Consider the following 15,401-nt stretch of genomic DNA (forward strand, 5'->3'; position numbering starts at 1 on the left):
ACTCGTTTATCCGACCCGTGGCAACTCCTGCCACCCGCTCTTACCGGCACTGCGCGGCTGCCCACTTCCGGGTTGGAGGAGCACTGGAAATAGCTTGTGCGCATGCGCAAGTGTTATTTACGCATGCGCGTTATTTCCAGTGCACATCCAGGTTGGAGGAGGCCTATGTACATGCGCACAAGCTATTTCCAGTGCTCCTCCGACCCAGAAGTGCGCCGGAAATAGCATATGTGCAGGCATATGGGCATGCACTCCTCTGCCCGCCGCACGATCGGCGCTGGAGACACCAGCCCGAGGCGTGGTAGGTTTGCTGACCCCCGTATTAGAACAATATTAGATATATCGTTCTAAAACATCACAGGACATACAGTACTTGTATTTTTTTTAAAAAAGCACTTCTTACCCCTGTTTTTTTCTGTCAAAATGGCTGTCTCCCTACTGCTGGTTGCTGGCTGCTTTGCACAGCCCTCTGGGGTCACATTTTAATAACATTCTGAACATTAAAAGCAGCTTGTCATATGTCCATCTATGTTACGAAAACCTTTAATTACCCTTAAAAACCAAGTTTGCTGTCAGCAAGCCTCCTGCTACAGCATTTCACCATGCAAGCTATATCCAAAAAGTTGTAGCCAAACTAGCTAAAACTACAACTGACCTAAGCATGTTTTAGAAACCACACATCTGAAAATTTGAACAAAGGAGAGCAGAAAGCAGTTGCTAAGCATGTCATTTCTGAGAACCAGAGTCTTTCAAACTCATTGATCAGTGTTGTGGAGATGGCAGCTGATCCTACAAGGTTAGCAAAGAGACTTCTGGATACACCTGTTAACACAGGTGCTCACCAGTTTGCAGACAATACCCAGCTCTACCTCTCATTTAAATCGGAACCAGTGAAGGCAGTGAATGTCTGTGTGAATTTCTGGAGGTGGTTGGAGGATGGCTGGCTAACAGTTCGAGGGTGAATCTCAACAAGACAGAAATACTGTTTCTGGGGGATGGGGTGGGCGGGTCAGCACACCTTGTTGGTGGGGGCCAATTTTATCATGCCCATAAAAAAACCACAATCTTTTAATTTGTACTAAGAAACAATTTTCGGAGATGTGTTGTTGTTTTCAAGTAGCAAAGTAATTCCTAAATGAGTGTTATAGCACTGTAACACTACTTAAAAGTTATTTTGCAAAAACACAGCCCTGCTGCCATTCCAGTCACCGCCATTTTAACACTGTGGATTTTCACTGCCTCATTAAATGCTTCTGATCTACACTTTCAGTACAAAAGCAAATGTTCACACTTTCTCCCTCTCCCCACATCATTTCAGGAGTGGTAATTGGGCAATCAAACTTAAAACAAGTGCATTACTGCTAATTAAATAATTGAATTTTCTAAAAAGGTTTTTTTGTTTTTAAAGGCTGCTGCTCAGGTAAACAGGATTGTCTCCTTCCCAGCCCACAGCTGCTAAGCTGCCTGAGCCAGAGTCAGCCCCTTGGTCCATCTAGCTCAGTACTGTCTACACTGACTTGCAGCTGCTTTCTGGGATTTCAGACAGGGTCTCTCTCAGCCCTATCTGAAGATGCCAGCAGGGTTTGAACCCGGGGCCTTCTGCATGCAAAGAAGGAGTTTGGATTTGATATCCCTCTTTATCACTACCCGAAGGAGTCTCAAAGCGGCTAACATTCTCCTTTCCCTTCCTCCCCCACAACAAACACTCTGTGAGGTGAGAGGGGCTGAGAGACTTCAGAGAAGCGTGACTGGCCCAAGGTCACCCAGCAGCTGCAGGTGGAGGAGCAGGGAATCGAACCTGGTTCACAAGATTACGAGTCAACCGCTCTTAACCACTACCTCTGAGCCAACAGGCTTCCTTATCATGTCCACCGGTAAGGATGGAAGAAACATGGCAAGGATGTACCCCAGGAAAAAGTATGGAGTAGACCCCAATAGTGTGGGAAATCAATTGCAATTCAACTTGTGGCTGACAGCAGAAGAGAAATGATTTTGTAGCTATAGCTGCCCATCTGAATGTAGCCTAAAAAACTTTTTTTTCCCTGTAAAGAAAATTGGCTTCTTTTCCACAGGCTTTTTGCTCTGCTCAGCATTTCCTAAGCTTTCAAATACCTCTGGTGATGCAGCAACAAGGTGCCTGGTGGGATTTAAGAACGATTTGAGGAGGTGCTTTGTGTTCGAATTTATGGCATCGGACCTTTGCCCTCAGTCTTTCCACTCCCACTGAGCTTCCTCCCGGTTTCAATAGGAAGCCAGCCGGTGGCAGATAATCACTAGCTGCATCCACACCCTCCTTCCCTCTCCACATCCAGGTTTGGGAAGTGGGGCATGCGTGGCGTCAGCCCAAACCCTTAATCATCCTGTTGTTTCCTATGGAATGCTGTCCAAAATCCTACAGAGCCACTGCCAGTCAATATAAACAGACCAAACAGAGGCAACCCCAGGTTACCTGACCCCCAAGTCTTGTTGTCCACTATTGGTGAGATGGGTTGTCTTTCCATCTTAATTTAGAGTGGTTATTTGTTTGTTTGTTTGTTTGTTTGTTTGTTTGTTCGTTCATTCATTCATTCATTCATTCATTCACATCTATCCAAATGTTATGGCAAAGCTGTGTCCTCTTTTCCGGTGATGAAGGAATTCCTGTGTTTTAGCAAGGCAGAACGAGCCACTCTGGGATATTTTATTTGTTTATTTCATTGCATTTATATCCTTCCGGTTTCTCCAAGGAGCTCAAGGTGACATACATGGTTCTTCTCCTCAACAACAACAACCACCCTGCGAGGTAGGTTAGGCCAAGGGGCAGTGACTGGCCCAAGGTCACCACCCAGTGAGCTTTGTGGCCGAGTGGAGATTTAAACCCTTGTCTCCAGGTTTTAGTCTGAACCTCTACACCATACTGGATAAGGCTGCTGGCTACATGATTGCTGTGATCTTTCTAAAAAAATCCAGGTAGGTAGACCGCCCATTAATAACCTAGTGTGACAGATTTGAGGGGGAAGTGGGTTGGAAGTGGTGTTTCCCCCCCTGAAATGTACATAGAGTTGAAGGAGGAAGTGGGGAAGAGTGGCTCTCCTTCCCACTTCCCCTTTCAGCTCTATGTGCTTTTCAAGGTTCAAGAGTGGTGCTACAGGATCCTACATTGAGGGAGTTGAGGATGCTAAGCCAGAAGGAGACTGAGAGATGGTATGAGAACCACCTCGACTATCTAAAGGGCTGTCCCATGGAAGATGGAGCAAGACTGTTTTATGCTGCTCCAGAGGGTAAGGTCCAAACCAATGGATTCAAAACAACAAGAAGGGAGATTCCATCTAAACATTGCGAAGAACTTTCTGACTGGAAGAGCCGCCCGAAAACGGGAAAGACTCCCTCAGAAGGTGGTGGACTCTCCTTCGCTGGAGTTTTTTTAAACAGAGGTTGGATGGCCTTCTTTAGCTGCGATTCGTGCATTGCAGGGGGTGGACTAGATGCCCCTCGGGGGTCCCTTCCAACTCTACAATTCTATGACTCCGAGTGCACCCACTCCCTCTCTCTCTGTTTTTCCAGAGGAGGGGGAATAGCAGTGAACAGATGGAGCGGTGCCCACAGCACTTGATAAAATGTGCCAGATGTGTCTAAACTGCTGCATGGTTTGCCCAGAGGTGGTCAGTGTCTTTGAGCTTTCTTTGGGACCAGGACCCACCCAGCCTGCTAGGCGCCACCTCTGCCCTGAGTCTCTGGGCTGCAAGATGCTGGTGCAAAAGCCCTGAATAAGATGAGGAAGGGCGGCAACGCCAGCCCCTCCTGAGGATGCAACTGGGGTTCAGCAGAGAACCTTCAGGAGAGTCTCGTAGCTCAGGAAGGTGATGGCATTGACTGGGAAAGCGCGGAGGCTGTTCAGGGCCAGCCCTTTTAGGAACACCCGCGGACCCTCCTGCCGGGCACTGGTGAGGATGCAGTCCAGGACGCCCCGATACGCCACTCGCTTCACCCCGTCCATTTGCAAACGGGCCTTCACCACATCCATCGGGGTCGCCAAAGCCCAGGAAACCGTCCCGGCGCAGCCACCGGCAAGCAGAACCGTGGCAGAGCCTGCAAGGGGTGGGGTGGGGTGGGGGGAGGCAGGAAGGCAGGCAAAAAGCACAGCATGGGTTGGGGGGGGCCTCTCTTGTGGAGGAGCAAGAAGGAGGGAGGGATAATGCCCCCTAAAACAGGGAGGGCAGCAGATGTCAGGCTGGAAGGAACTATTTTGTTTTGTATGAAAATCCCGAGATCCACTGCATGTAGCCAGGCGGTCAAGATGCGGACTTGCAATTAAGGGATTTGGAGAGCCCAGCAGTTTGTGGGAGCCCTGGAGCTGAACTGAGCTCACAGTCTCACACACATAAGACAAACCTGCTAGCCCCTCTAGTCCACAGTGGGCCAAATAATACCCCTGAGAATCTAGGAATCTAGATAGAGATAGACTGCCTCTGGACCTGGAGGTTCCATAAGAACATAAGAAAAGCCTGGATGTTGGGTCCATCTAGTCCAGTGTCCTGTTCTCAAAGCGGCCAGCCAGATGCCCCAAAGGGAATGCCCCAAGCAGGACCTGGGCAGAAGAGCCCCCTCCCTCCCTGAGACTTCCAGCAACTGGTATTCAGAAGCATTTCTGCCTCCGACTGTGGCGGCAGAGCAGAGCCATCCCGGCTAGTAGCCATCAATAGCCTCCCCTTCCTCCACAATTTCTTTCTAATCCTCCTATGAAGCCACCCAAGTTGGTAGCCATCACTGCCTCCTGTGGCAGGGAGTTCCGTAGTTCAACTATGCGCTGCGTGAAGACGTTGTCCCTTTCATCCCGTCCTGAACTGTCCAACATTCAGCTCTGCTGGATGTTCCTGGTTGTTCTGAGAGAGGGAGGAAACGTTTTCTCTCCCAGCTTTCTCCATGCTATACATAATTTTATAATTTTCTATCATTGTTAGGATATTGATGTTCCATTCCACCTTAAAAGGAACAGACATGATTGTTGTATGTCACGTGTCTGTTTACGTTCCAGCACAGTTTGCTGGGAACTTCCGTTTGTGTATAGCTTTTGCCTTAAGCTTCCTGCTCTTGGACATGAAAGAGAGCAGACATGTTTTCTTTGTCCTGAACTATGCTGAATAAACTGCTTGTAAATGTGCTTTACATATGCCTCTGTCCGCCACTTCTGTCGCATGTTTTTCACTCTGCTGGTTAAGGCGTGCTCAAGTTTCTAAAGGCTTCTGAAGCTGTGAGTTGCTGTTTGATGCTGTTCCAAGGAACCAGAGTTCGCCCGGCTGCCGGCCGGTGGGCTGGAGCCAGCTGGGGGCCTGCGAATTGTCCCCGTTCCCTTGGACACATCCCAACAGTCATGGCGCCTTTTACTTGCCTTTTCTCCAGACTAAAACACACTCACAAACACTCCTTGTCCCCCCCACCCACTCCAGCTTTCTCCGATATTCCAGAGGAACAGGTTCCCTGAGAGCCTCAGGGGATGTGCAGAGGTGGCCCACCCACCAGGTTCCCCCAGCGCTCTTTGTATCTCACCTGGCTCCTGTGCTTCTGCAGTCAACGCCCTGCAGAACACTGCGTAAATCAGGAAGTACATGCCCATGGTGGGGGTGTCGCGAAGCACCAGCGCCGTAACCCCACGGAACAGGCCACGAGGGCCTTCCTCCCGCAGTAAGCTGGCAGCGCAGTGCACTGGACCCCTGTACTGTGGCTGGGGGGCCCCTGGCCGGTCTCTGCGTCCGTACGGGTGGGTCTGGTTCTGCAGCCGGACTTTGACGAGATCCACGGGGGCCAGGACCACAGCCTGCGTCAACACAGGGAATGCAGGGGGAGAGAACAGTTTATTTACTGACTATCACTACTTTTGTTATGTTTGCAATTATTTGTATTTTTTACATCTGGGCATGGCTTGAGCTACGGAAAGGTGGCATACAAATAAAATTATGAATGAATGAACAGCGGGGAGAAAGGAAATGGGCTGCAGTGGAACAGGAACCACTTTCCACAAAATTTAGTCCAAGGCACACACTTCCACCCCCAGCCATACATCCCATGGGAAACTATGAAAGGCTCATTATCATGGTGCAGCAAGAAAACTGCTGGCATGTTTGCAAAGCTAAGCAGGGTCCAATATGGCTTCAAATTGGATGGGGGACAACATGTTGAGATTCCTGCATTGCAGGGGGTTGGACTAGATGGCCCTTGGAGTCCCTTCCAACTCTACCATTCTAAGATCCTATTGTTATATGAATGTGTTGTTAAAATTCTTTGATTCCTATTAAAATTAAATATGTATAATGAGAAAAGGAAGCAAAATTAACCAACTGACAAAAATGGTATGTGGGTGTGGAAAAAATAATAATTTTAATACACATAGTTGTGTGACACCGCAAGGTGCAAAATATTATCGAGGATCTACAAAGACAAGTTTCTCCAGAAGTTTGTCCTTTCTCTTTTGGATTTGGAAATGCTTAAAGAGAATTGTATAAAAAGAGCACTGCAGTGGCCTCTTTAACACCTCTGAAATTAGATAAGATCTATGGAGTCAGAAATAGTAACTGCTGATCCTGTGCCAAAAATGGAAGAGGGTTGGTAGCAGATGTGATACAGAGCTCAAGCATTTTGGGAAACGGTTCTCCAAACCCCAAGAACCCTTGTCTTTTTAATTCTGTTCCAGATTTAGTCTCCAATATGGTTTTGTAGCCCCAGATTGCCAGATGGATCCAGTTTATGCTTGTCACTGGAACTGTAAGCAGATAGCGAACAAGAATGTCTGGGGAAATTATGGGGTGCTATTTTATCTCTTATATTTATGGCCTTCTCTAAAACTTTAAATGCACCTGAGCATGTCAGTTAGACATGGAGCCCAGTAGTCGTTTTGAGAAAGAACTCTTTGTCTTGGGTTATGACCAATTTGAAGAGTAAATTCCCACAAGGAGGTTAATATTCTGCCTATCGCACAACGTATTTTATCTTACAGAAAGGTGGCTTTTATGTGGACCATATGCTTCAGCTGTCATATGGCTTGATGCATGCATCAAATAAAATGTGTAAAATTAGAATGAAATAAAGAAAAAAAGATTAATTCCTAGCGAGGAGGGGCAACCTCTAGAGAAGGAAATGGCTTGAGCAATTGATACAGCTCATAACCAACTGAACAGCATCATAATGGGGAAATTGTGCGGCTGTTTCAAGAGCTGAACAGGGAAAAACATGGAAGGGGGACGTTTTAGAATCATAGGCCTGTAGAGCTGGAACCCTAAGGGGGCATTTAGTCCAGCCCTCTGCAGTGCAGGAATCCCAGCTAAAGAATAGCTAACAGAAGGCCACCCAACCTCTGTTTAAAAGCCTCCAATAAAGGAGAGTCCTAATGTTAGTCACACTCAAGAGTAGACACACTTAAATGAATGGACATCACTAACACAGGTCCAGTGATTTCCATGGGTCTACTAGTAGTAGAATTTAGCTGATGTGCCCTACTTTCCTTTCCTTCTAATGCAAAGGTTGTCCAGTCCAAATCAGTTTCAAGGGCAAAGTTTCCAGGCATGGAGGTCTCCTGGTGGCAGCAGATTCCCCTCCATTACGGTGAGGTATGGTGCACTTGTATTCAAAATTATAGCAATTATTTCTCAGTTTGCATCTATACCACCTTCCGATGGAGTCCGTTCCACTCTTGAACAGCTCTTGCTATCTGAAAGTTCTCCCCGATGTTTCATCAGGTTCTCCTTTCTTGCAATTTGAACCCACCTTCTGCGTGATATTTCAAGATGGAAATAATATCTCCTCTCAATCTCCTCCAGGCTAAAGATCTTCAACTCCCTCCACCGTTCCTCCTAAGGCTTGGTTTGCAGACCCTGGGTCATTTTTGCTGCACACCTTCCAGCTTGCCAATATCCTTCTTAAAACTGTGGTGCTCAGAACTGGACACAGGACTCCAGGTGGGGTCTGACCGAGGCAGAACAGAGCAGTGCTATGACTTCCCTTGATTGGGACTTGGGCATGCAGATGCCAAAACCATGCAAACTGAGCAGAGTCACAGACACGCTCATATGCTCAAGTCAGGTGGGGCTACCTGCTCCTTACCTGCACGAGTCCTGAGAAGCATCCAGCCGCGTAGACATGGGTGTAGCTGGGGGGGTTGGCGCTGCGATCGCGGTGGTGGGTGCCGCACAGGTAGAGCAGGAAGTTGCTGTAGGCCCCAAACGCAACAGAGTTCACCATGGCCACGCTGAGCAGCGGGAAGCTCATGCCTTTGAAGAAGCCAAGGATCTGCAAGGGAGAAGCAGGCAGGTGAGCCCTGCAAGGTCTAGATGACGCTTAGTGTCCCTTCCAACCCCACAGCCCTATGCTTCTATGAGCTGGGGGTGGCTCCGGAGGCTGGCTGCGGGGGGACGACGACCATGTATGCCACCTTGGAGAGAAAAAGGCGGGCTACAGATAAATAAACTGGGGGTTTAGCCAGAGTAAAAAAAGGTAAAGGGACCAGTTGTGACCAACTCTGAGGTTGCGGCGCTCATCTCGCTTTATTGGCCGAGGGAGCCGGCGTACAGCTTCCGGGTCATGTAGCCAGCATGACTAAGCCGCTTCTGGCGAACCAGAGCAGCGCACGGAAATGCTGTTTACCTTCCCGCTGGAGCGGTACTTATTTATCTACTTGTACTTTGACGTGCTTTCGAACTGCTAGGTTGGCAGGAGCAGGGACCGAGCAACGGGAGCTCACCCAGTCGCGGGGATTCGAACTGCCAACCTTCTGATCGGCAAGTCCTAGGCTCTGTGGTTTAACCCACAGCGCCACCCGCGTCCCGAGAGAGCAGAGGGTAAAAAGCCCTGCACAGTGGTTCCTTCTGACTCCCCACTCCCCAATCAAACCTCTCCCCTTTTGGGTGAATTTATCAGCAAGAGTAGCTTATGGCAACTGGGATCCAACTAGCCCTGGTTGGAGGGGCTCTCACTGGAGGAGGAGGAGATCAGCAGTCAGTCCCAGCTTGAGCCTTTGGTCAAAGTGAGTCAGGATACACTGTCAGGTTCTCCTCCAAATCTCCAACATCCAGACCCTCCAGGTGTCCCTATTTTCCAGTGACAGTCCCGGATTTACAGAAGCCCTTGTGGTTTCTGATTTCATACCAGAATGTCCCGCTTCTCCTTAGGAGTCGGAGGCCCCATTTTTCATAGGAGAAGCATTGGAGGGTATGGTAGAACATCCCCATTTTCATCAGGGACATTTTGTAGGGTATGAACACCCTAAAGGAAGCCTGCAACCAGCAGCGGAGGAAGCCGCTCGGGCACCTGGGGTGGCACACCCAGGAGCGGGACGAACCCACAGGGCCTTTGGAGTCTGCCTTCCTCCTCCCACTCAGCCGCCCTACAGCTGGGGGTGAGGCAGCAGGCAGACCGTTTGGGCAATGCGGAGCCTGCACGCGCCCAAGCCACCGCGTGTCTCCTGGGAGAGATGCGTGGCTCGGGGGCGCTGCAGGCTCTGTGGTGAGTGCTGCCCAGCATTTTGTCACCACCCTCAGTGGTGACACCTGGGGCAGCCCGCACCCACCACACACCCCTTCCTCTGCCCTTGCCTGCAACTCATGGGGAGTAGCAATGTTTCAGGTACCTAGAGGTTGCACCTAATGTTAGTCGCACACAAGACTAGACCTACTTAAATGAATGGGCATCACTAACACAGGTGCAGTGATTCCCATGGGTCTGCTAGTATTGGAATTTAGCTGAGTACAATCACATATGCCCTACTTTCCTTTTCTTCTAATGCAAAGGTCGTCCAGTCCAAATCAGTTTCAAGGGCAAAGTTTCCAGGCACGGAGGTCTCCTGGTGGCAGCAGATTCCCCTCCATTATGGTGAGATATGCTGCACTTGTATTCAAAATTATAGCAATTATTTCTCAATCTGCATCTATACATATCAATTAGCAGCTGCAAATTTTGTAAAAGCCTGTGTCCTCTCTTGTCTTTCTCTTCCGGTGATGCCTTGCCTCCCACCCTCTATTCTGGCAAAGTCACCCCTCCCAAGCGATCTGTGGGGCAGGCCCCTGTGATGATGTCAACTCTCCCAAGAAATTAGATAGGCAAGGATCAGGAATGGGGCTGTAGAGTCAAGAGACAGCACTAGAACTGCAAAGAAATAGACGAGCTTAGGAATTTATTTCTGGGGTGGGGGGGGGGTGGAGATTATTCCAAAATTGGGCATTTGGGGAAAATATTGAATATTAATATTAAAAAACAAAATAGTTATATGTACTTGTCTATAAAAATAGTCATATGCCTCTGTGTCATAAAAATATATCAAAGCAGTTTACAGCAATACAAACATAAAACCATGCAAGAAAAAAGCACTAAAAAGTTTAAAAGATACATCAAATAATCATTGTAGAATAATGTGTTCTTAATTGCCTGAATAGGACTGGAGGAATAGAAATGTTTTCAGCACACATTTAAAAGTTGGCACGAAAGGCGCCTGCTAAATCTCTAGTGGCAGAGAGTTCCACAGAACTGGGAAGATCATATTTCCATCTTCGTAATAAGTGATTTTTTGGGGTTAAATTTGCATTCTAAAATTATGCTGTTACAAAAGACCTTGGTCTAAATCTAGCGGTTTAAGATTAGGCTGGGTTTTAAAAGGAGGTGAAAGCTCAGAGGTGAAGTCTGCACTGCACAGACAACAGAAAGAGGCTCACCGTTTCCTCACGGTACGTCCTGACCACACAGTCCAAAACGTTCTGGTATCTGGCCTGTGTCTGCAACCGCACCTGGAACGGAAGAAAAGCCCCCGACTCAGGGCCAAATTTTGCAGCCCCAGAGTCTCTGGGAATGTCCACTACCTGAAACCCTAGGCAGCCACTGCTGCCAGTCAGTGCAGGCAATAATAATAATAATAAATTTTATTTATACCTCACCCTCCCCGGCCAGAGCCGGGCTCAGGGTGGCTAATATCAGTAAAATTACAGTAAAAAAAATGGGTGGGGGGAACCAATTTAAAATACAGGTTAAAATGCAATTTTAAAAGGCATCCTCATTTTAAAAGTAGCCCATAAATTAGCCAATACTGAACTAGAGGAACCAATGGTCTGGGTCAGCATAAAGCAGCCCTGGAAGGCTCTTTCCCATCCTCTGGTAACTGGAGAGGCTGAGTCTGGGACCTTGTCCATCCGACACGTGGACTCGACGACTAAGCCAGGGTGCCACAACCCCAGTGAACATGCCAGTTTCAGCTTCCCCACAAAGCTCCACTGGCCACCAATCCCTCTGGGGAGAAAAGAACTTTCTTGGGGATGAGGTTCGCTGCCGCAACCCCGCATGCTGCTCTGTGTGGATTCAGTGCCCGTTGCATGCTATGCAACAGTTGCAGCTAGCACAGAGCCTCAAAAGCAGCCGACCTCTTTGGGCATGCACCTCCCCAACACTTCTGGCTACCATCTCCCTCCCTCCCATCTGAGACCCATCTCCTTCAGGCCTCCCCCAGGGCTGGAAGTCCTCCCCACCCCTCCCCTGCCTTAAGCATTTCCAGCCCCCTCCTCCCAAAGAAATCACCTTCACCGTGTCGACTGGGTGCCCCAGAACCAGCCCTGCTGCCCCTGTAGCAAAATAAAAATTAAAAAGGAGGAATTAGTGGGGTCGCTGTTAGGGTGAAGAGGCTCTAGGCTGGCTTGGGGAGAAAGAGGGGCAGGGTTGACGTGTTGCTTCTGAAAAAAGCATCTCTGAGCAGCCGCGGAAAGCTAAGTCACTCTCGGTTTCATTTCCCTTGTCTGCAAACCAGAAATGAAAAACAGCCTGCTCCAAAAGGTTGTTGTGAGGAAACAAGGGCCGAGTTGTGAGAAGCTGGGAGCAGCAAAAGACAGCTTCTCTTGTCCTCCCCCAACCCGATCCTATTTTCTTTCACTTAAAGGTAAAGGGACCCCTGACCATTAGGTCCAGTTGTGGCTGACTCTGGGGTTGTGGCGCTCATCTCGCTTTATTGGCCGAGGGAGCCGGCGTACAGCTGTCGGGTCATGTGGCCAGCATGACGAACCAGAGCAGCGCACGGAAACACCGTTTACCTTCCTGCCAGAGCGGTTATTTATCTACTTGCACTTTTACGTGCTTTCGAACTGCTAGGTTGGCAGGAGCAGGGACCAAGCACTTAACCATCGCATTTTTACCCCACTCTTTTTCTAAGTGAGTTTAGGGCAACATGTGTATATGAGGGGCGGGGTTCCCCTCCTTTTTATCCTCCTAGCAACCCCGTGAGGCGGCTCAGGCTGAGAGGGGGACTGGATCAAGGCCAGCCGGGGAGCGTTGTGGGGTTGGATCGATGCTGCCTCTCCTGGGTCCTTCGTCTGATATTCGAGCCACTTCTGCAACAGCTCCGTCGGTTAAAGCGTGGCGCTGATAACGCCAAGGTCACGGGTTCGATCCCCATATGGGCCACCCGCATATTCTGGCATTGCAGCGGGTTAGACTAGATGACCCATAGGACCCCTTCCAACCCTATTAACTCTATGATTCTATTCTTCTACACACACACACCCTGCCCTGCTGGATCATAGGGTCTTCCATGCTGGAAGCCCCCCACCTGTGTGTGTGTGTGTGTGTGTGTGTGTGTGTGTGTAAAGGGAAGGAGTTCAGATCTTACCAGAAATCCATCCTGCAGCAAATTCTGCACCGGACATCGGAAAAGCTTCTGGAAGTCTGGGTGCATTGCAGAGGAATGGGGTGGGGGCCAAAATCTAGTCAAAGGGAATGCACTGGTTGAGTTGCCTTAATCTTTAACCAAATGCACACCACAGGGACACACACTCTCCCACCCACCCAACCACTTGAGATGGACCATTAACCATGCAATCTGGGCTGAACTGGCCAGGGTGCTGTGCTGGGACCCAGAGGCATGGCTCCTGCAACAGCCCCACAGCAGCAACAGAAGTGGGGAGGACAACCTCTTCACACTCTTTCAGTCACCCCACCCCAAGAAGGATATCGTAGAGCTGGGGGGGGGGGGAGAGATCAGAAAAAGGCAGCCTAAACCATCAAGGGGATGGAGCCATTCCCCTATGAGATAAGGCTGCAGCATTTGGGACTCTTGTTTGGGGAAAAGGCAAGCAGGAGATGGAACGTTTGTAAAATGATTCACAGCATGTAGAAAAGGGGACAGAGAAAAGGTTTTCTCCCTTTCTCATAACACTGGAACTTGTGGGCATCCAATGAATGTTGGGAGGTTCGGGGACAGATAAAATAGAGCCTTCCTTCACACAGAGCGTAGTTAATCTGTGGAACTCACTCCCACAAGATGGCCACTTCAAAGATGGGACAAATTCATGGAGGAGGAGAGGGCTCCTAGCCACCATGGCTATGCTCAGCCTCTGCAGTTGAAGGCAGAAATACAGTGGTACCTTGGGTTACAGACGCTTCAGGTTACAGACTCTGCTAACCTAGAAATAGTACCTCAGGTTAAGAACTTTGCTTCAGGATGAGAACAGAAATCGTGCTCTGGTGGCGCGGCGGCAGCAGGAGGCTCCATTAGCTAAAGTGGTGCTTCAGGTTAAGAACAGTTTCAGGTTAAGAACGGACCTCCGGAACAAATTAAGTGGTACTTAACCTGAGGTACCACTGTACATCCAGATACCAGTTGCTGGAAACTGCTGTCTTGTAGCCTAACTACCTTACAGGGTTGTTGCATTGTTATTTTTTAAATCATTTTTGGGGAGGGGAATGTCTATGGAGGAAGGATAGGATAAAAACTGAAGAGTAAGAATCCTGATAAATAAACCAGTTGCCTTATTAACTCTTGCATGTTACTCAGTAGGTTTCTCATTAGCTCGAGGACACAAGAAGAACCTGCTGGATCAGGGCCAATGACCCAGCAATCCTGTTCTCACAGTGGCCAAATAAATGCCTGTGGGGAAACCTGCAAGCAGGACCTGAGTACAAGACCCGCCCCCCCTGCATTCTCCAGGAATCGTTATTCTTTTCCGTCCACACCTTCTGTCCTTTAACTCACCTGGGCGCTGGGATCCTGGCCCCGCCCCGCCCCGCCCCCGCAGTTGCTGCTCTCAGATCCAAAGGCCGGGTCCCCCTTGCAGGGGCTGAAAACCCGCCCCCACCCCCACCCCAGCAAAGAAAGAATCCCTTGTCTCCTTGTGGCGTCTCTTCCTTCCCAGGATTAAATATTCACTGCTGTTAACCTTTAGACCAGGATCGGATCTGACTCGCTAAGTTTGCCACTCTTTTCGCTGGATGCTTCCAATCTTCCAAGCACCATCATAACGAGGAACACACCTTTGCCCCGAGATCGACGAGAGATCTGATCTGACGCGCTTGACTTACATTCAGTAAATTTAGCTTTTGAGAAAAGGCTACGCTGTGTTAATTTTACAGGCAGTAAAAACGTCTGAAAGTTTTGCCGGTAGCCAAGAGAAGTTGAATTGAAATACTTTTCTTTTCTTTTTTTAAGGAAAAATAAAAATTAATTGTGCACTCAGTGTGTTTTGAAGGTCAGTTCAATCCAATCATGAGGATAGGAACGGAAAATAAAACTGCAGACATAAAGATGTGATTATACAAATCTCTGGTGTGACCCAAATTTTGAATCCTGTGTCCATTCCTGGTCACCTCACCTCAAAAAGGATATTGTAGAGTTGGAAAAGGTCCAGGAAAGGGAAACCAAAGTGATCAAGGGGATGGAATAACCCCCTGTGAAGAAAGGTTGCAGAGTTTGGGCATTTTTAGTTCAGAGACAAGGCGAGTAAAGAGATAGAAGTTTATAATATCATGCGTGGGCTGCGGAAAGTGGATACTGTACAGAGTTTTGCCTCGTCTCTCATAACACTGGAATTCGTGAGAATGCAACGAAGCTGAATGTTGGAAGGATCAGGATAGATAAAAGAAATGACTTATTTATGTAGCACATAGTTGAAGTGTGGAACTCGCTGCCGCATGAGACAGTGATGGCCACCAACTTAGATGGCTTTAAAAGAGGACTGGTCAAATTCATGGAGTGGCTACGCTCTGCTGGAAATCACAGGAGGGGATTGTGTTCGAATCCTGCTTGCCCACATGCTCCATTCTAGGGAAGAGCCTTATGGAATATCTGAAGCAGCAGGAGATACACACACGCGCAAAATCGGAAGTGTTCCTCGCTTCACACGTTCAATGATAAACGGGCGGGGTGTGTGGAAGCCAAGGAACGAAAAAAATCCGTTGAGCTCGATGGGCAGAGACTCTTAAAGAGAGGGCAAATGCTGCTGCAGCTGGAGCCCCGTCTTGGAAAGCTCTTCTCTCCACGCGGCGCTCAAGCGGCTGCCCGTTCCCCAGTTACCTACCGTAATCCCCCGACTACAAGCGCGTCACAAATCACCCGAGCCAGCCTCCCGCCGTGACGTCCCCACAATTGGGGGTGGGGAAACCCCGCCGCGCGTGCGCAGTTTCCCTCT

At 48.9% G+C, this 15,401-nt stretch overlaps 1 protein-coding gene across 1 annotated transcript; it reads right to left on the reverse strand.

Annotated features, from left to right (window-relative positions):
• Positions 1–3,022: 3,022 nt before the first annotated feature.
• Positions 3,023–15,357, reverse strand: SLC25A45 (solute carrier family 25 member 45). The gene is made up of 7 exons (XM_081893118.1): positions 15,291–15,357; positions 12,608–12,701; positions 11,527–11,570; positions 10,674–10,745; positions 8,074–8,259; positions 5,527–5,794; positions 3,023–4,068 (listed from the first exon to the last, which is right to left on the reverse strand). The coding sequence occupies exons 2-7, from the start codon at positions 12,642–12,644 to the stop codon at positions 3,800–3,802; spliced, it is 876 nt and encodes a 291-aa protein (XP_081749244.1). The 5' UTR covers positions 12,645–12,701; positions 15,291–15,357; the 3' UTR covers positions 3,023–3,799.
• Positions 15,358–15,401: the final 44 nt, after the last annotated feature.

Source organism: Podarcis melisellensis, assembly GCF_964234715.1.
Source record: "Podarcis melisellensis genome assembly, chromosome: 16".
Classification (NCBI taxonomy): Eukaryota; Metazoa; Chordata; class Lepidosauria; order Squamata; family Lacertidae; genus Podarcis; species Podarcis melisellensis.

What these genes read in the sequence shown, in the direction of transcription:
- SLC25A45 (XM_081893118.1), bottom strand. Translation starts at nt 12,644, where the DNA reads ATGTCCGGTGCAGAATTTGCTGCAGGATGGATTTCTG. An exon ending in GGACGTACCGTGAGGAAACG is followed by an intron (nt 8,260 to 10,673) that starts GTGAGCCTCTTT and finishes TCTCCCTTGCAG; the next exon opens with ATCCTTGGCTTCTTCAAAGG. An exon ending in GCTTCTCAGGACTCGTGCAG is followed by an intron (nt 5,795 to 8,073) that starts GTAAGGAGCAGG and finishes GTGTTGACGCAG; the next exon opens with GCTGTGGTCCTGGCCCCCGT.